General features: G+C 47.9%; 1 protein-coding gene across 1 annotated transcript; it reads right to left on the bottom strand.

The window, feature by feature from the left end:
* Positions 1 to 6,946: 6,946 nt before the first annotated feature.
* cmpk2 (cytidine monophosphate (UMP-CMP) kinase 2, mitochondrial) lies at positions 6,947 to 13,399 on the bottom strand. The gene is made up of 5 exons (XM_083683025.1): positions 12,725 to 13,399; positions 12,173 to 12,287; positions 11,510 to 11,711; positions 10,792 to 11,025; positions 6,947 to 9,220 (listed from the first exon to the last, which is right to left on the bottom strand). The coding sequence occupies exons 1-5, from the start codon at positions 13,361 to 13,363 to the stop codon at positions 9,100 to 9,102; spliced, it is 1,311 nt and encodes a 436-aa protein (XP_083539151.1). The 5' UTR covers positions 13,364 to 13,399; the 3' UTR covers positions 6,947 to 9,099.
* Positions 13,400 to 14,065: the final 666 nt, after the last annotated feature.

Consider the following 14,065-nt stretch of genomic DNA (forward strand, 5'->3'; position numbering starts at 1 on the left):
AGGCGGGCTGGGTGGGTGGTGTCAGATTCTGTGAGAGCTGAGCAGTGGAGTCCCTGAGCAGTCAGAAGTGTAACAGAGAGGACCCGTAGAGCAGTGGGCCTCTGGGGTACTGCACTAGGGCTGGCTGGTAACACTAGAACGCTGCATTGTACATGTGAATGACTCTAGTGCTGCTCGGTGCTAGCGTTAGCTTAGCATCATTTTCTCCATGCTAGTGTTTGGGGAGCTGGGCTCTGGTGTTAGCTTAACGTCATTTTCTCCATGCTAGTGTTTGGGGAGCTGGGCTCTGGTATTAGCTTAGCACCATTCTCTCCATGCTAGTGTTTGGGAAGCTGGGCTCTGGTATTAGCTTCGCACCATTTTCTCCTACTGGTTAAGCCAGTAGAATGTTATTGGTATGGTGAGCAAGCTGATCCTCCCTCCTGACTCATAACTGCTGTGTGTGGAGGAGAGCCTCTCAGGCTGCTGTGTGTGGAGGAGAGCCTCTCAGGCTGCTGTGGGTGGAGGAGAGCCTCTCAGGCTGCTGTGTGTGGAGGAGAGCCTCTCAGGCTGCTGTGTGTGGAGGAGAGCCTCTCAGGCTGCTGTGGGTGGAGGAGAGCCTCTCAGGCTGCTGTGGGTGGAGGAGAGCCTAGTAATCATATCTCAGGCTTGTGTTTCTTCCTGTCCCTGAGGGAACGCCACAGGTCAGTGGTTCTGGAGATTTACCAGCTGGGTGACTTCACTTGGCTTCCTCAGTGGTTTTGATTTCCGTCCAATCTGATTTTGGACAATTATGCAAATGAGTGTTCATCATATCTATCTACAAAAGTTCAACAGTATGTCCTGAAGTGTTCATACTGCATTCTTTGATATTCCTTGAATGAGGCTATATTACATAAAGGTTGTTTTAGTGAAAAGTAAGCATGAAAAAAACAATTCTATTGCATATACCCCTCAGATATTAAAGTTGGGATGAAATTAGATCATAAAAGAACCTTCCAGCTCTCACCATAGTACTCTGTTTGCATGGCAACAGAATTGGGTAGAGCGAGACTACAGCATACATGTAAATCCATAAGATTCCTAGTTTCGAGGCAAACACAATCTTAGCATATTTAAATTCAACTCCTACACACATACCCTTAAAACATCTCGGAAAATTACTTTTTCAGAGACAAAAACAAATCATTAAAACAAGAGATTATCCTTCATTGGCTGTTGAAAGTATACTTCTCTGGAACTGCAGTGTACTCTGAGGAGGCTTTTAAATTAGATGAGGAGTTCGGGGGCGCCTCAGTGAGAGAGAGAGATTTACCTTCCTTTAACATGATTTACCATCATTACCACTACTTTACCGAAGCATTATTTCATTAAATGACCTAAACTTTGTGAACCAAAATCAAGGCCCTTGGACTGCCCATGAAGAGGGAAATAATATTAAATATTCACCAGTTTCTCATGAGAGGAGGCTACCCCCTGTTTCTGTAGTGCGAGGCAGCTTGATGTACAAGTACACTAGGGGAGGCCGGGTGGAGGTAGACATCGGAGGACGGGCTCGTTGTAATGCAAGGCAGGGAATGAGGAATGGTATCAGAGTATCAAACACTTCGATACCACTCCTCATTCCATTCCATGCATTACAATGAGCCCGTCCTCCGATTTCTACCTCCACCAGCCTCCCCTGATGTACACCCCCCTGGGCAGGAGGTTAGTCTGTCACCGGCCAGAGGAGAGATGGGTAAATGAGACATCGCTGGTATTAGCTGATGTTTGGAGCCCAAGTTAGGAGTTTTATATTTATTTATTTAATTCTACATGTTCGGAAGGTTGTCATTAGTTCATGTGCTGTACAGGCTGGGGTGAGGTGAAATTGAACCCCTCTCTGGGCTGCCGGTCACGGTCCAGAGCTATGGGAAGCTGTAATGCCATGTTTATGTGTTTACTCTAGCACAGGACCACAGGCTGAACCGAGGGAACTTTGTTAAAGCCAGACTTATCTGTGATTGACGGCACCAGCAGACATGCTCAGCCAGCTCAGCCAGGGGTTGTGGAGGTATTTCAGCAACACCTCCAAGGAACGCTCCCTGGACTGTTTAGAGAAACGCTTTGAGAAAATACCCCCAAAAAAGTGGCGACTTTCTGGGAAGAGTCGTTTGGCAAAGCTGGTGGGAAGATTGTGGTCCTGTTAGCTATCTCTCTGACCCGCGCGCCGGCGGGTTCATTTGAGGTTGTTCGTTATGAAGATGAACAGCTATAAACTCAATATTTTCCGAGGAGAAGTGCGAAGACTGTAAAGTAGGCAAATGTGTTCCTCTGGCTCAGGAGAGCTGCAGAGTGAGGAGCTAAATGGGCGTTGGGGGGATTCATCCAGCTTAGTCGGGATAAGGAACTAGGATCTGCCACTGTTTTCTTTTTTTTTTTTTTACAAACCCTGCGGCTTCTCTGTCTCTCTGTCTGTCTGTTCTCTCCCCCTATCGCTTACTCTTTCACTCTCTTTCTCTCTCTCCCTCCTGTCTCTCTCTTTCTCTCTCTTTCTTTCTCCCTCTCCCTCCTGTCTCTCTCTTTCTCTCTCTCTTTCTTTCTCCCCCCCCCACCCCCTCCCCCCCTCTCTCTCTCAGTTTCAGTGACAAAAAAACAGTCAAAGACTGGAATGCTAATCTGATCCACTAGGTAAAATCCCGGGTCACTCGTATTTGAGAAGTTATCTTTGCACTGTCAGTGTACTGCCTACTAAGATGTGTTAGTGTTCATTTACATAATTCATCAGCATTTCAACAAATGAAAAATCTAAAAATCTAAATGCTTAGTTGAGAAATGGTACCATTTATACTTGTTTGTTTGTAAAGACATGAAAAATGAAGAAATTGTACTCATGAAACATTTACATGCGGCACAGAGCAGCACATTGGCAGCTGCCTGCCTCCTCATCGTACAGGGAGTTAGGGTGTAATAATTAAGCAGCGTTTTGATGTATGTGGTCTGGCTTTTTTCCTCTTTTTTTTTTTTTACACTGTGGTCTTACTGAAGTTGAACCAACATTTGCTCTCCTTAATGATTCACACTCTGCAGTGTTTTCTTTCCGAGTTTTTTGTCAGACTTTCTGTGCATTCTGACGCCTTCATCCTCCTTGCCAGCGGGCTGAGTCTTACCCCCGTCTCAACAGTGTGTATCTCTCTTCGGTAGCATTCATCAAAGATGAGTTCCTCCCCTGACACTGTTACAAGCAGCTAGGATCAAGTTGCTCTACTTCTCTTCAAGAGCAGCTGGATGGATGTTTAAATACTTTCCGCTCTCTGAGAGCTTAGTTTGTTGTGACCTTGCCGTCATTCCTGTGACAGGACCGGCAGAAAAAACAAAACAGCGCGGATCGCAACTTAAGAGCACTCTCTCTGAAAAGAGAAAGAGAGGGAGAGAGAGAGAGAGGGAGAGGAGGGAGAGAGAGGAGGGAAGAGAGAAAAAACAACAAGTCAGCCTCCAAACAAGCTTCTCTGCTTTCTGGTGACGGTTGACACTGATGATGTTGGAGAGATGCAGAGGCTTTAATGGAACTGAAACGAAAATAAAACATTTTCAAGTTTGAAGAGAGACACAGACACAAATACACACACACACACACGTACGCACACGTACACACACACACACACACACACACACACACACACACACACACACACACACTCACAGCTGTGGAGAACTGACTCTGCAGCGTTGGCTTTGATATACTCCTCTGGGGATAGCAGGACGTGTGTGTGTGTGTGTGTGTGTGTGTGTGTGTGTGTGTGTGTGTGTGTGTGTGTGTGTGTGTGTGTGTGTGTGTGTGTGTGTGTGTGTCTGTGTGTGTGCGTGCGTGCATGCGTGCGTGTGTAAAAAGTAAAAGAAAATCACAAGCGCGCAAGGAACATTCCTAGCTCACCACAGGAAATCAATTTATTTGAGAGGGCAGCAAAAATACAGAGCCCCAACAATACGTTGAATTAATTGGCCCGACTTTGTGAGGAGATGGTAGAGGAAGACTCTCCAGAGAGCCAAAGTTTGTTCTCCCCTCTTGTTTTTGTGTCTGTGTTATGGAAATATTAGTCTAGTCTGTCTGTCATGTTTGTATTTTTGTGTTTTTCTGCTTGTCTGCCGCTGCCAGCGGAATCTCAATCATTCCCAGAAAAGATGACTACCAAGCTGGTGTCTGCCTTTTATGACAGGGAATTATGATTTATCATGAGCTTTCGAAGGCAACAATAGACAATCAGTGTTTCGTCACTCTCCACTGAGTCCTAACTGGTTTTCATGAGTGTGTGTGTGTGTGTGTGTGTGTGTGTGTGTGTGTGTGTGTGTGTGTGTGTGTCCTAAAGTGGGCTGATGTGCAGCTTTTAATGAGATCTCACAGTTTAAATATTGAACAATTCCTTGTGTACAGTAGCCTCCCCAACAGCCAACAGGGACACTGTACGGTGGTGTGGTTTCATCCAATCACCAACAGGGACACTGTACGGTGGTGTGGTTTCATCCAATCACCAACAGGGACACTGTATGGTGGTGTGGTTTCATCCAATCACCAACAGGGTGTGGTTTTACCTATCTGTACAAATGATAGGACAGACATATTTTGATCTGATGTAATGAGTCACATGAAACTCAATCACGTTTCATCCAATTAACCTCTTTCTCTGCCAGTGTGTCAAGGTGACAGACCCCCCCCCCCCACACACACACACACCATCAGTCCCTAATGAAGAAACAAACTATTGCTATGGACTTGGTCGGGTAGCTCAGAGCTGCTCTAACCACACGATCACACGCTGTGTGTGTGTGTGTGTGTGTGTGTGTGCATGTGTGCATGTGTGCGTGTGTGTGTGTGTGTGTGTGTGTGTGTGTGTGTGTGTGTGTGTGCGTGTGTATGCGTGTTTGTGTGTGTGTGTAGGCAGGCAACCAGTCACTACTCACTCTTCAAACTGCTTCATCTGGCTGCCAAGTCAGACCCTGTGGAGCGTTGTATGTGAGGGCACCAGACTCCCCCCTGTCTCCCCCCACCCCCAGTACTACTGCCATGCCCTCCCCCATCCCTCCCCCATCCCACCCCCTGCCTCCATACAGTACAACCGTCATTATTAATGATCTGAGGGACAGCTTTTATTTGATCTGTTACTGAGGGGGGCTGCTGCATCCCTCCCTGCTGCTCTGTCATTACTTCATCTCTGTCTCTCTCTTTCTCTCTTTCTCTACCCCCCCTCTCTCTCTCTCTCTCTCTTTCTCTACCCCCCCCTCTCTCTCTATCTCTCTCTCTCTTTCTCTACCCCCCCTCTCTCTCTCTCTCTCTCTCACACTTTCCCTCTCTATCCCTCTTTCTCTCCCTCTCTCTCTCTTTCTCTACCCCCCTCTCTCTCTCTCTCTCTCTCTCTCTCTTTCTCTACCCCCCCCCTCTCTCTCTCTCTCTCTCACTCTTTCCCTCTCTATCCCTCTTTCTCTCCCTCTCTCTCTCCATCTCTCCCTCTCTCTCCCTCTATCCCTCTCTCTCTCTCTCTTTCTCTACCCCCCCCCTCTCTCTCTCTCTCTCTCACACTTTCCCTCTCTCTCTCTCCATCTCTCCCTCTCTCTCCCTCCATCTCTCTTTCTCTCTCTCTCTCTCTTTCCCTGCCTTGATATCTGTTGTCCAGATGAAATATTTAAGTGATCAGTAGTGTTCAGGGCCTCCATCCAGGTCAGGTAGAGGTCAGCGCTGCTCCCTCCCCTTTGACCAGGCTAGAAGTATCTGACACCTTTAGTACCACTGAATGTTCACGGACAGAGAATGGAGAGTGTAGCCCTAACCCTAGCTCCAGCCCTAACCCTAGCTCCAGCCCTAACCCTAGCTAGTAGTGAGCCCTAACCCTAGCTCCAGCCCTAACCCTAGCTCCAGCCCTAACCCTAGCTAGTAGTGAGCCCTAACCCTAGCTCCAGCCCTAACCCTAGCTCCAGCCCTAACCCTAGCTCCAACCATAACCATGGCCTTAAAACTGAATAATTTATTATATTATCCGGTTTTAGGCAAATGTTATTACATTATAACATGTTATTACATTATAACATGTTATTACATTTTAACATGTTATTACATTATAACAAGTTATTACATTATAACAAGTTATTACATTACCAGTTATATTTGTCCCCTTGCACAATATTTCATTGACTTACTGTATGTCGACTTGGCAGGTGAAAACCAGGCGAATAGGTTTGACCCATTTGGTAAAGGAAAAATACCATTTCCTGACAGTGTCACAGCCTCTCCACCTCTTGACTCTCAGGGAATAACTGATGGGTGCAGCATTGAGGGAAATGGATGGCTCCACTCTACGGGCCTGGCAAGGTGCTCACTGTTGGATTAGTTATGCACCTAAAATACTAACAACATATAGAACAGTCATAAACCGTGCCTAACCATCTAAATATGCCCTTCATTATGTATGTGTGTGTGTGTGTGCATGTGCATGTGTGCGTGTGTATATATGTGTGTCTGTGTGTGTGTGTGTGTGTGCATGTGCATGTGTGCGTGTGTATATATGTGTGTCTGTGTGTGTGTGTGCATGTGTGTGTTTGACTCTATGGAGGCAATTCTGAGGTACTGTAAGCGTTAAGCTGCATTAAATCAAACCACGATGGAATTTGTTGTTGCCAAAAAAAAAGACATGACATTCCCACTCCTGTGGAAGAAATACTGTATGTTTGGCATCGTGCTGCGACCCCGTGACACGCCAGCCCACGACACATCATGCCAAGGCACAGGCTGGCCACTGCCGTTACTGGCTCCAGTCCATTCACTTTCTCACTCCATAAACATGGAGTTCTCCAGAGACACACACTACCGTGTTACCCAATTCTACACCTAAACAGAACGTCTATAAACTTGAACGGTGCCTTTTTTTTTAGTGGCTGTTTGCAACAGAAATTGTGAATTCAGCAAAGTTTTATTCAGCGATACAGTAAACAGTTGAATTCAATAAAGTTTTATTCAGAGATACAGTGAACAATAAAGTTTTATTCAGAGATTCAGCAAACAATAAAGTTTTATTCAGAGATATAGTAAACAATAAGGTTTTATTCAGAGATACAATAAACAGTTGGGAGCGGTCCCCCGCCTCGCCCCCCGCCTCGCCTGGCAGAACCCTGATGACATTCTAAATGCAATTCCACTGCTTCACATCCAGCGTACACCACATAAGCTGTCTCTATGGTGGGGATATTTACACACAGAATTCTCCACAAAAGCATCCAAAATGATGTCAGAAATTCCAACACGATGACCTCATCTAACTGCATTATTGCTGGATTATTGCTGGCTTGTTCCACACTGTATCTCATCCTAACAATATTAGGACTTCTGCTGTAAAAGTTAAACCAGCACCTCATCTCTTCCCGACATACAGTACCAGTCAAAAGTTTGGACACACCTTCTCATTCAATGGTTTTTCTTTCTTTTTTTTATTATTTTCTACATTGGAGATTAATATTGAAGACATCAAAACTATGAAAACTATGAACATATGGAATTATGTAGTAAACAAAAAAGTGTTAAACAAAAAAAAAAAAGGGAGGGAGAGGGAGGGGGGTAGAGAGAGAGGGAGGGAGGGAGGGAGAGAGAGGGAGGGAGGGAGAGGGAGGAAGAGAGAGGGAGAGAGAGGGAGGGAGGGAGGGAGGGAGGGAGGGAGAGAAAGGGAGGGAGGGAGAGGGAGGAAAAGAGAGGGAGGGAGGGAGGGAGAGAGAGAGAGGGAGGGAGGGAGGGAGGGAGAGAGGGAGGGAGGAAGGGAGAGTGGTAGTGGTGGAATGACATTGATATACAGCGCTCCATTAATTGCCGCATGAGTTAAGGTCTCTGCTGATGCATCAGAGTTAAAGGGACGGGTCGCTCTGTACAGAGAGTGTGTGTGTGTGTGTGTATGCACGTGCAGAGTGTGTGTGTGTGTGCAGATGTTTCGACTAGAACATCCTGTGCTTTCACTTGAACCTGCAGTTCATCTCAGAGCATCTGCCCTGAGGAGGAGGTGTGCTCTGTGTGTGTGTGTGTGTGCTCTACACCACAGCTCAGTCACAAGTGGAAGTGTGTGTGTGTGTGTGTGTACACACGCGCGCCTGTGTGTGTGTATGTGTGCTCCGTACCACAGCTCAGTCACAAGTGAAAGTGTGTGTGTGTGTGTGTGTGTGTATGCATGCACGTGTGTATGTGTATGCACACGTGTATGTGTGTGCACATGTATGTGTGTGTGTGTGTGTGTGTGTGTGCTCTACACCACAGCTCAGTCCTATACAGCAGACACAGCTGGAGTTTGACAACTACCTGCATCAAAGCTCCTCAGTCCCACTGCAGCTTGTCGAGGGCCAGAGCCCATCAACACCAGAGGAACGCCTCTGTCCCGGCCCGGCGCTCCGGGGGAATGTTCTGGAACGGCCCGCCTGCAATACCCCTGCCCTGGATGAGACATTCAGTCAAGCACAGTCCACACACACACACTGACGTTTGGGTACACTTCACGTTTCCTTTCATTCGGAAAACGATATTCCAACAAATGAGCAGTGTTATTCCAATGTGGGACGGGTCATGTGGTTTTTCCGTGTGTTTTAATTCCAACGGTCCTGTATTGCTACTTCAAAGGGGTAACAGAGAGCCAGGCAGGCCCATATGTTGGGATCTAATTCGAGGGATTGATGAATATACAAACCCTCCCTTTCATTTCCTGTGTTTCAGGCCTAATAAAAAAGCCTGTCACTGTGAGCGGAGAGACAGGATGTCCGAGTTCTTACTCCTGACAGATCACAACAGCAGTCATCATAACCGTCTCTCTATCTCCCCAATGCCACTCACACACAATGGGACATGTTATGACATGCCCCTGGTCAGGCTATGTCTGTGCATGCGCGTGCGTGTGTGTGTGTGTGTGCGTGCGTACGTGTGTGTGTGTGTGTGTGTGAGTGTGTGTGTGTGTGGTGCCGGCCCTTCCCCACATGGCTTATCCATTGTGAATAGCGCCTCTAAGCCATCCTCTCTTCCAGCGAATCTCACCCGTCCGCATCAAATCCATAAAGCTTTACTGCCATCTAGTGGAGCGGGGAGGAACTGCAGCCCACCAGAGCCCAGGCTGCCAGCAGAGCTGCTTACAAGTGGCATTTGTCCCTAATTAAAAGCAGCACTTCATGGAGCACTTGGTCTGGAGGAGGACTGGCATCCACGGAGACGCAGGCCGGGCCCTCCACCCTCCGGTAAGCCTCCTCCACTCTGCGGACGAGAGAAGAAGGCAAGATGGCCGACACATTAACAACGCCAACACAGTCGGGGCTACAGCAACAACAACAACAACAACAACAACAACAACAACAACAACAACAATAATCAACACCAAGCTTATTAAAGAGTAATATATTGATTTAAGGGGATTAAATCATTGCAATGGCTTGGTCTGGTCCATACTGTAACACATTTTACAACTACGCCACAAAGGTGGGTTAGGGTCCTCCGATTTCTACCTCCACCAGCCTCCCCTGCTCTCACAGTAATGAGAAATAAAACTTGAATGGTGCCTTTTTTGAATGGTTGTCTACGACAGAAAGTTGAATTCAATAAAGTTTTATTCCAAGATAGAGTAAACAGTTGAATTCAATAAAGTTGTATTCAGAGATACAGTAAACATTAGGGAGGGGTCCCCCGCCTCGCCTGGCAGGGGCCTGGTGACATTCTAAATGTGTTGATGCAAATCCACTCCTTTACACTCAATGTACACCACATAAACTGTCGTTATGGCCCATCAGAACTCCATGAGGATATTTACAGACAGAATTCTCTCTGAAAGGACTCAAAATGGTGTCACAACTTCCAACATGGCCACCTCACTATCATTGGACTGCTGGCTTGTTTCACACCGGAGGTAGCTGGTGGAGGCAGAAATCACAGGTAAAAATCAATGGCCCAGTTTCACAGACAAGGCCTAAGTAAGCCTAGCCCTGGACTACTTCACACTTTCAATGGCAAATTGCCACTGAGGATGCTTTTCAGTCTAGGACTAGGCTCCAGCCTCGTCGGTGAAACCGGCCCTAAATGTGTTTGGGTTTGGGATACGGTTCACCGGGTCCACTCCTGATGTTCCTCTGTGTGACAGCTATGAGAGGAACATCTGGCTGGTCCGTGAGGAAAGCCCATTATGTCAGCAGCGCAGCACGGAGGATGGATGAAAGTTGCCATCGACCAGTCGGACTATGACCAGTGACTTTAGACTGGCTTAATGGACCAGGCGGAGGGAAGCAACTAATGACTTGTTCTTCCTCATCAGCTGGTCCCCCGCGGGACGGTAATTGATTGTTAAGTGTTTGATGGGTCAGACTAAGACAGAGCTGACCACACTCAATGAGGTACAGTAGAGAGAGAGGGAGAGAGGGGGGGGAGAGGGGGGAGAGAGGGGGGAGAGAGAGAGTGACAGTGAGTGAGTGAGTGTGGGTGGGTGCATGTGTGTGTGCATGTGCATGTGTGTCTGTGTGTGTGCATGTGCATGTGTGCGTGTGTGAGTGTGTGTCCGTGTGTGTGTGTGCATGTGCATGTGTGTGTGTGTGCATGTGCATGTGTGTGTCCGTAAGAGTAAGTGAGTGAGTGAGCTCTGTGCACTTGAGTCGACCTAGTGTGTGTGTGTGTGTGTGTGTGTGTGTGTGTGTGTGTGTGTGTGTGTGCGCACCATGTGTCTATACAGTTCACTGTAATTACACAGCTGGCATGTGGTGAAGTGCAGTGGAAGACACAGTAAACATCCTTGTTTGTTTGTTTGTTTGTTTGTTTGTTTGTTTGTTCTGTCAGTCTCTTACTTCTGTCTGAACAGGGTGTCGGCCTCCAGCTGCTCCTCCTCCTGGGTCTTCTCCTGACCTCTGACCCTGAGCCTGTTCTGCCTCTCCTCTGGGCTGAGGGTGAGGAGCACGACCAGGCCGGGCCGGGGCAGGTCCGCGGGCCAGCGGTACACCTCCGAGCCGGCCCCGGGCAGGTTGCCCACCTGACCGCCCACCGCCGTGGCCATGGCGTAGGCTGCTGTGCTGTGCCAGTACCTGGGAGGCGAGGAGAAATGAGAGACCAGGTGACTTATCTAGACCCACTGTGCTGACTTCATCCACGGCGTTCTCCCCAGCCAATGGAAGAGCGTTTCTCCCCAGCCAATGGAAGAGCGTTTCTCCCCAGCCAATGGAAGAGCGTTCTCCCCAGCCAATGGAAGAGCGTTTCTCCCCAGCCAATGGAAGAGCGTTTCTCCCCAGCCAATGGAAGAGCGTTCTCCCCAGCCAATGGAAGAGCGTTTCTGCGCCACGGTGTGAACTTGGCAACGCCACTATGTAAACATTTCAAGACAGATTAAACTATGCTAAACTACTGCTAGCTTTTGACAGCGTAGCTGGTTAACGTTGGGTATTTGAGGAGACAGTCACGTGTGTCGGCAAGTCAGAGGTCGCAAGTTCGAGGCTTGGTCGAAGCGAGTCGAATTGCAGGGCGACTGTTTGCCACAACAGCTTGACTTGTCTGTTTCACACACCGCCTTACCTGTCCACGATGACAGGAGTCTGTGAGGCCACCTGGCAAATCAGCCCTGCTGTGATGTAGTTCCCCAGGGCGTAGAAGGCCCGGCGGATCAGGGGGGGCTCCGCGTCGAACAGGGCCCTCCAGGGGGACAGACACTGGGGGGGGGACCGCAGCAGACCGGCCCCCAGGGACTCCTTCAGGGACTCGGTCAGCGTGGTCTTACCTGGGGAAGGACGGACGCAAGAACGAGGGAGAGGGGGAAAAGTGAGAGCACTGTAGCTGTACCTGACACTGTAGCTGTACCTGACACTGTAGCTGTACCTGACACTGAACGCTGTACCTGACACTGTAGCTGTACCTGACACTGAACGCTGTACCTGACACTGTAGCTGTACCTGACACTGTAGCTGTACCTGACACTGAACGCTGTACCTGACACTGTAGCTGTACCTGACACTGTAGCTGTACCTGACACTGAACGCTGTACCTGACACTTGGAAGTTTTCAATAAAGTATTCAGGTGTTCATTCCCTAAAAAGTACACTACTCAATAACGTCAAACCTTATTCAATAAAGGTAAAGCCTATTTAACTGTGACTGGACTTTTTTCTGAGGTAACTCAATCACTCATGGACACAGAAACGCCATTAGCCGGGGTTCATTGAGAGGTGTAATGCTGTTAACCTGTAGCATCCAGTCCCTCAATGACAATAACAGGGCAGGCTGCTTCCCCTGCAGACGGCAGCCTCTGGTCTACCAGCTCCAGCACTGCCCTCGACTCAGGGATGATGTCACCACACTGCAGACGGAACACACACAGAGACAGATGAGACACACAAACCCACGTTCAACGATGGCTCAGCGCAAGGACGTTTACTGTGGATACATGAGAGGATAACACTGCACTGACAAAATTAAGACGAATCATTATGCTATGCAAAAGCATTCCTGGTAATGTGTTGTTCTGTAGGGGGAAATGAATCGTGTTGTTCCTCTCTCCGCCACTAGAGGGTGGCATTGCAATCTTTTATATTTCCTACAGGCTATACCATACAATGGGCTTTCATGATGAATAATTCCTAGAATTTGTCATGTCAATCTCTACCGATCTGAGATTGCTAGCAGTGTCTAGACGGTATGCACACACATGCACATCCCCGCATGGCTGTCTTACTGTTTATTCACATTGCAATTCAAGACACGTTACTATGTAATGTGACTGTTCAGTGGTCAAACCTCTTGTAGAACTTTGTAGGCCTCTTCGAAACTGTAGAACACATCAGAGTTGACGATGTTGAGAATTGAAGGATGATACTCTGGCGGGTCCGCCGGTACCATGCAGTTTCTGTCCACCGACGGCGGCACGCGGGGTACCAAGCAGGTTCTGTCTGTCATCTCCATCTTTCCGTCATCTTCATGGGACCACAGGTACTGCAACCACTGCCTGGCGTAACTACCGGGACAGTACGTGCACACATGGACCGGGTCATCGCGAAACATCTTGCATAAAACCACCTGCATCACACCGTATTTGGACGGGTCTTTTAATACAATGAAATATCCTTTGACGAGGGAGTCTTTCACATCAGGCTGAAACGAGAACATTCCAAAAATCTCGCACTCTGGAGGTAATGCTTTGGACAGTTTGTCTCTAAGACCTCCATAACACTTTTCTCGGAGGATTCTGTCAGTGCTGTAGACGTGAAGCGAGAAGCATAGTTGGTCGCGGAATCGGACACCTTTGAAAAGCTGCACCTCGTCGCGATGGCTGTCGCTCAGAGCGAAGTAGACGGGGTCCGATCGCGCGTCCAACTCTACCGCAAACACACGGGTGCACCACCGGCCGAGAGTGGACATCATCATGCGTCTTGCCATCTTGAAACCAACACCGAGTTAAATCGATACTGGAGCTCACCGTTTAGTGCCGTGTCAGGACAAACACACCCATCCCAACGGCACGGAGGCGAAAACGAAACTTACGGCGCGCTGGACAAGTAAACTGAAAGTAAACAGGGAAAATGCTCGAAAACAAAACTCATGGAGAGAACCGAGAGAAGAGAGTAACATTCGATGCCCTCATCACTCCTGGATTACTTAATTACAGAGATAATGAATATGTTCATGCATTTCTCTATATTGAAAGCATGGATTATTTTATATAAAATATCTATGTAATTAAACTGTTGCACCCCCCCCCCCAATTACCCTGAGAAAATGTTGCCTATCACCTGTTAAACAAGCTATTCTGGTGACTTTTGATGTTAGAATAACGTGTGTTTGTGCGAGAGAAAAGCATGAAATGATCGGGTCTCAGGTGAATGACACAAGGCCTACAGCTGATTTGCCAGGTGCACCCGTCCGGACCAGATAAACAGCGCGGATCACGAGAGCGTTGCATATATTTGTCAGTATCCCAACTCATCCAAACCTGCACTACAATCTACACTCACTAAGGACTTTATTAGGAACACCTTCTCATGGTGGAGGTGGTGTAATGGTGTGGGGAATGTTTTCTTGGCACACTTTGGGCCCGTTAATACCAATCAATCATCGCTTGAATGCCACAGGCTATTTGAG

The sequence above is a fragment of the Argentina silus genome, assembly GCF_951799395.1.
Source record: "Argentina silus genome assembly, chromosome: 13".
Lineage (NCBI taxonomy): Eukaryota > Metazoa > Chordata > Actinopteri > Argentiniformes > Argentinidae > Argentina > Argentina silus.

Coding starts and splice junctions, on each gene's coding strand:
- cmpk2 (XM_083683025.1), bottom strand. CDS start 13,363: ATGGCAAGACGCATGATGATGTCCACTCTCGGCCGGTGGTGCACCCGT. Junction 12,288..12,724: donor CCTACAAAGTTCTACAAGAG/GTTTGACCACTG, acceptor TTCCGTCTGCAG/TGTGGTGACATCATCCCTGA. Junction 11,026..11,509: donor ACTCCTGTCATCGTGGACAG/GTAAGGCGGTGT, acceptor CTCGCCTCCCAG/GTACTGGCACAGCACAGCAG.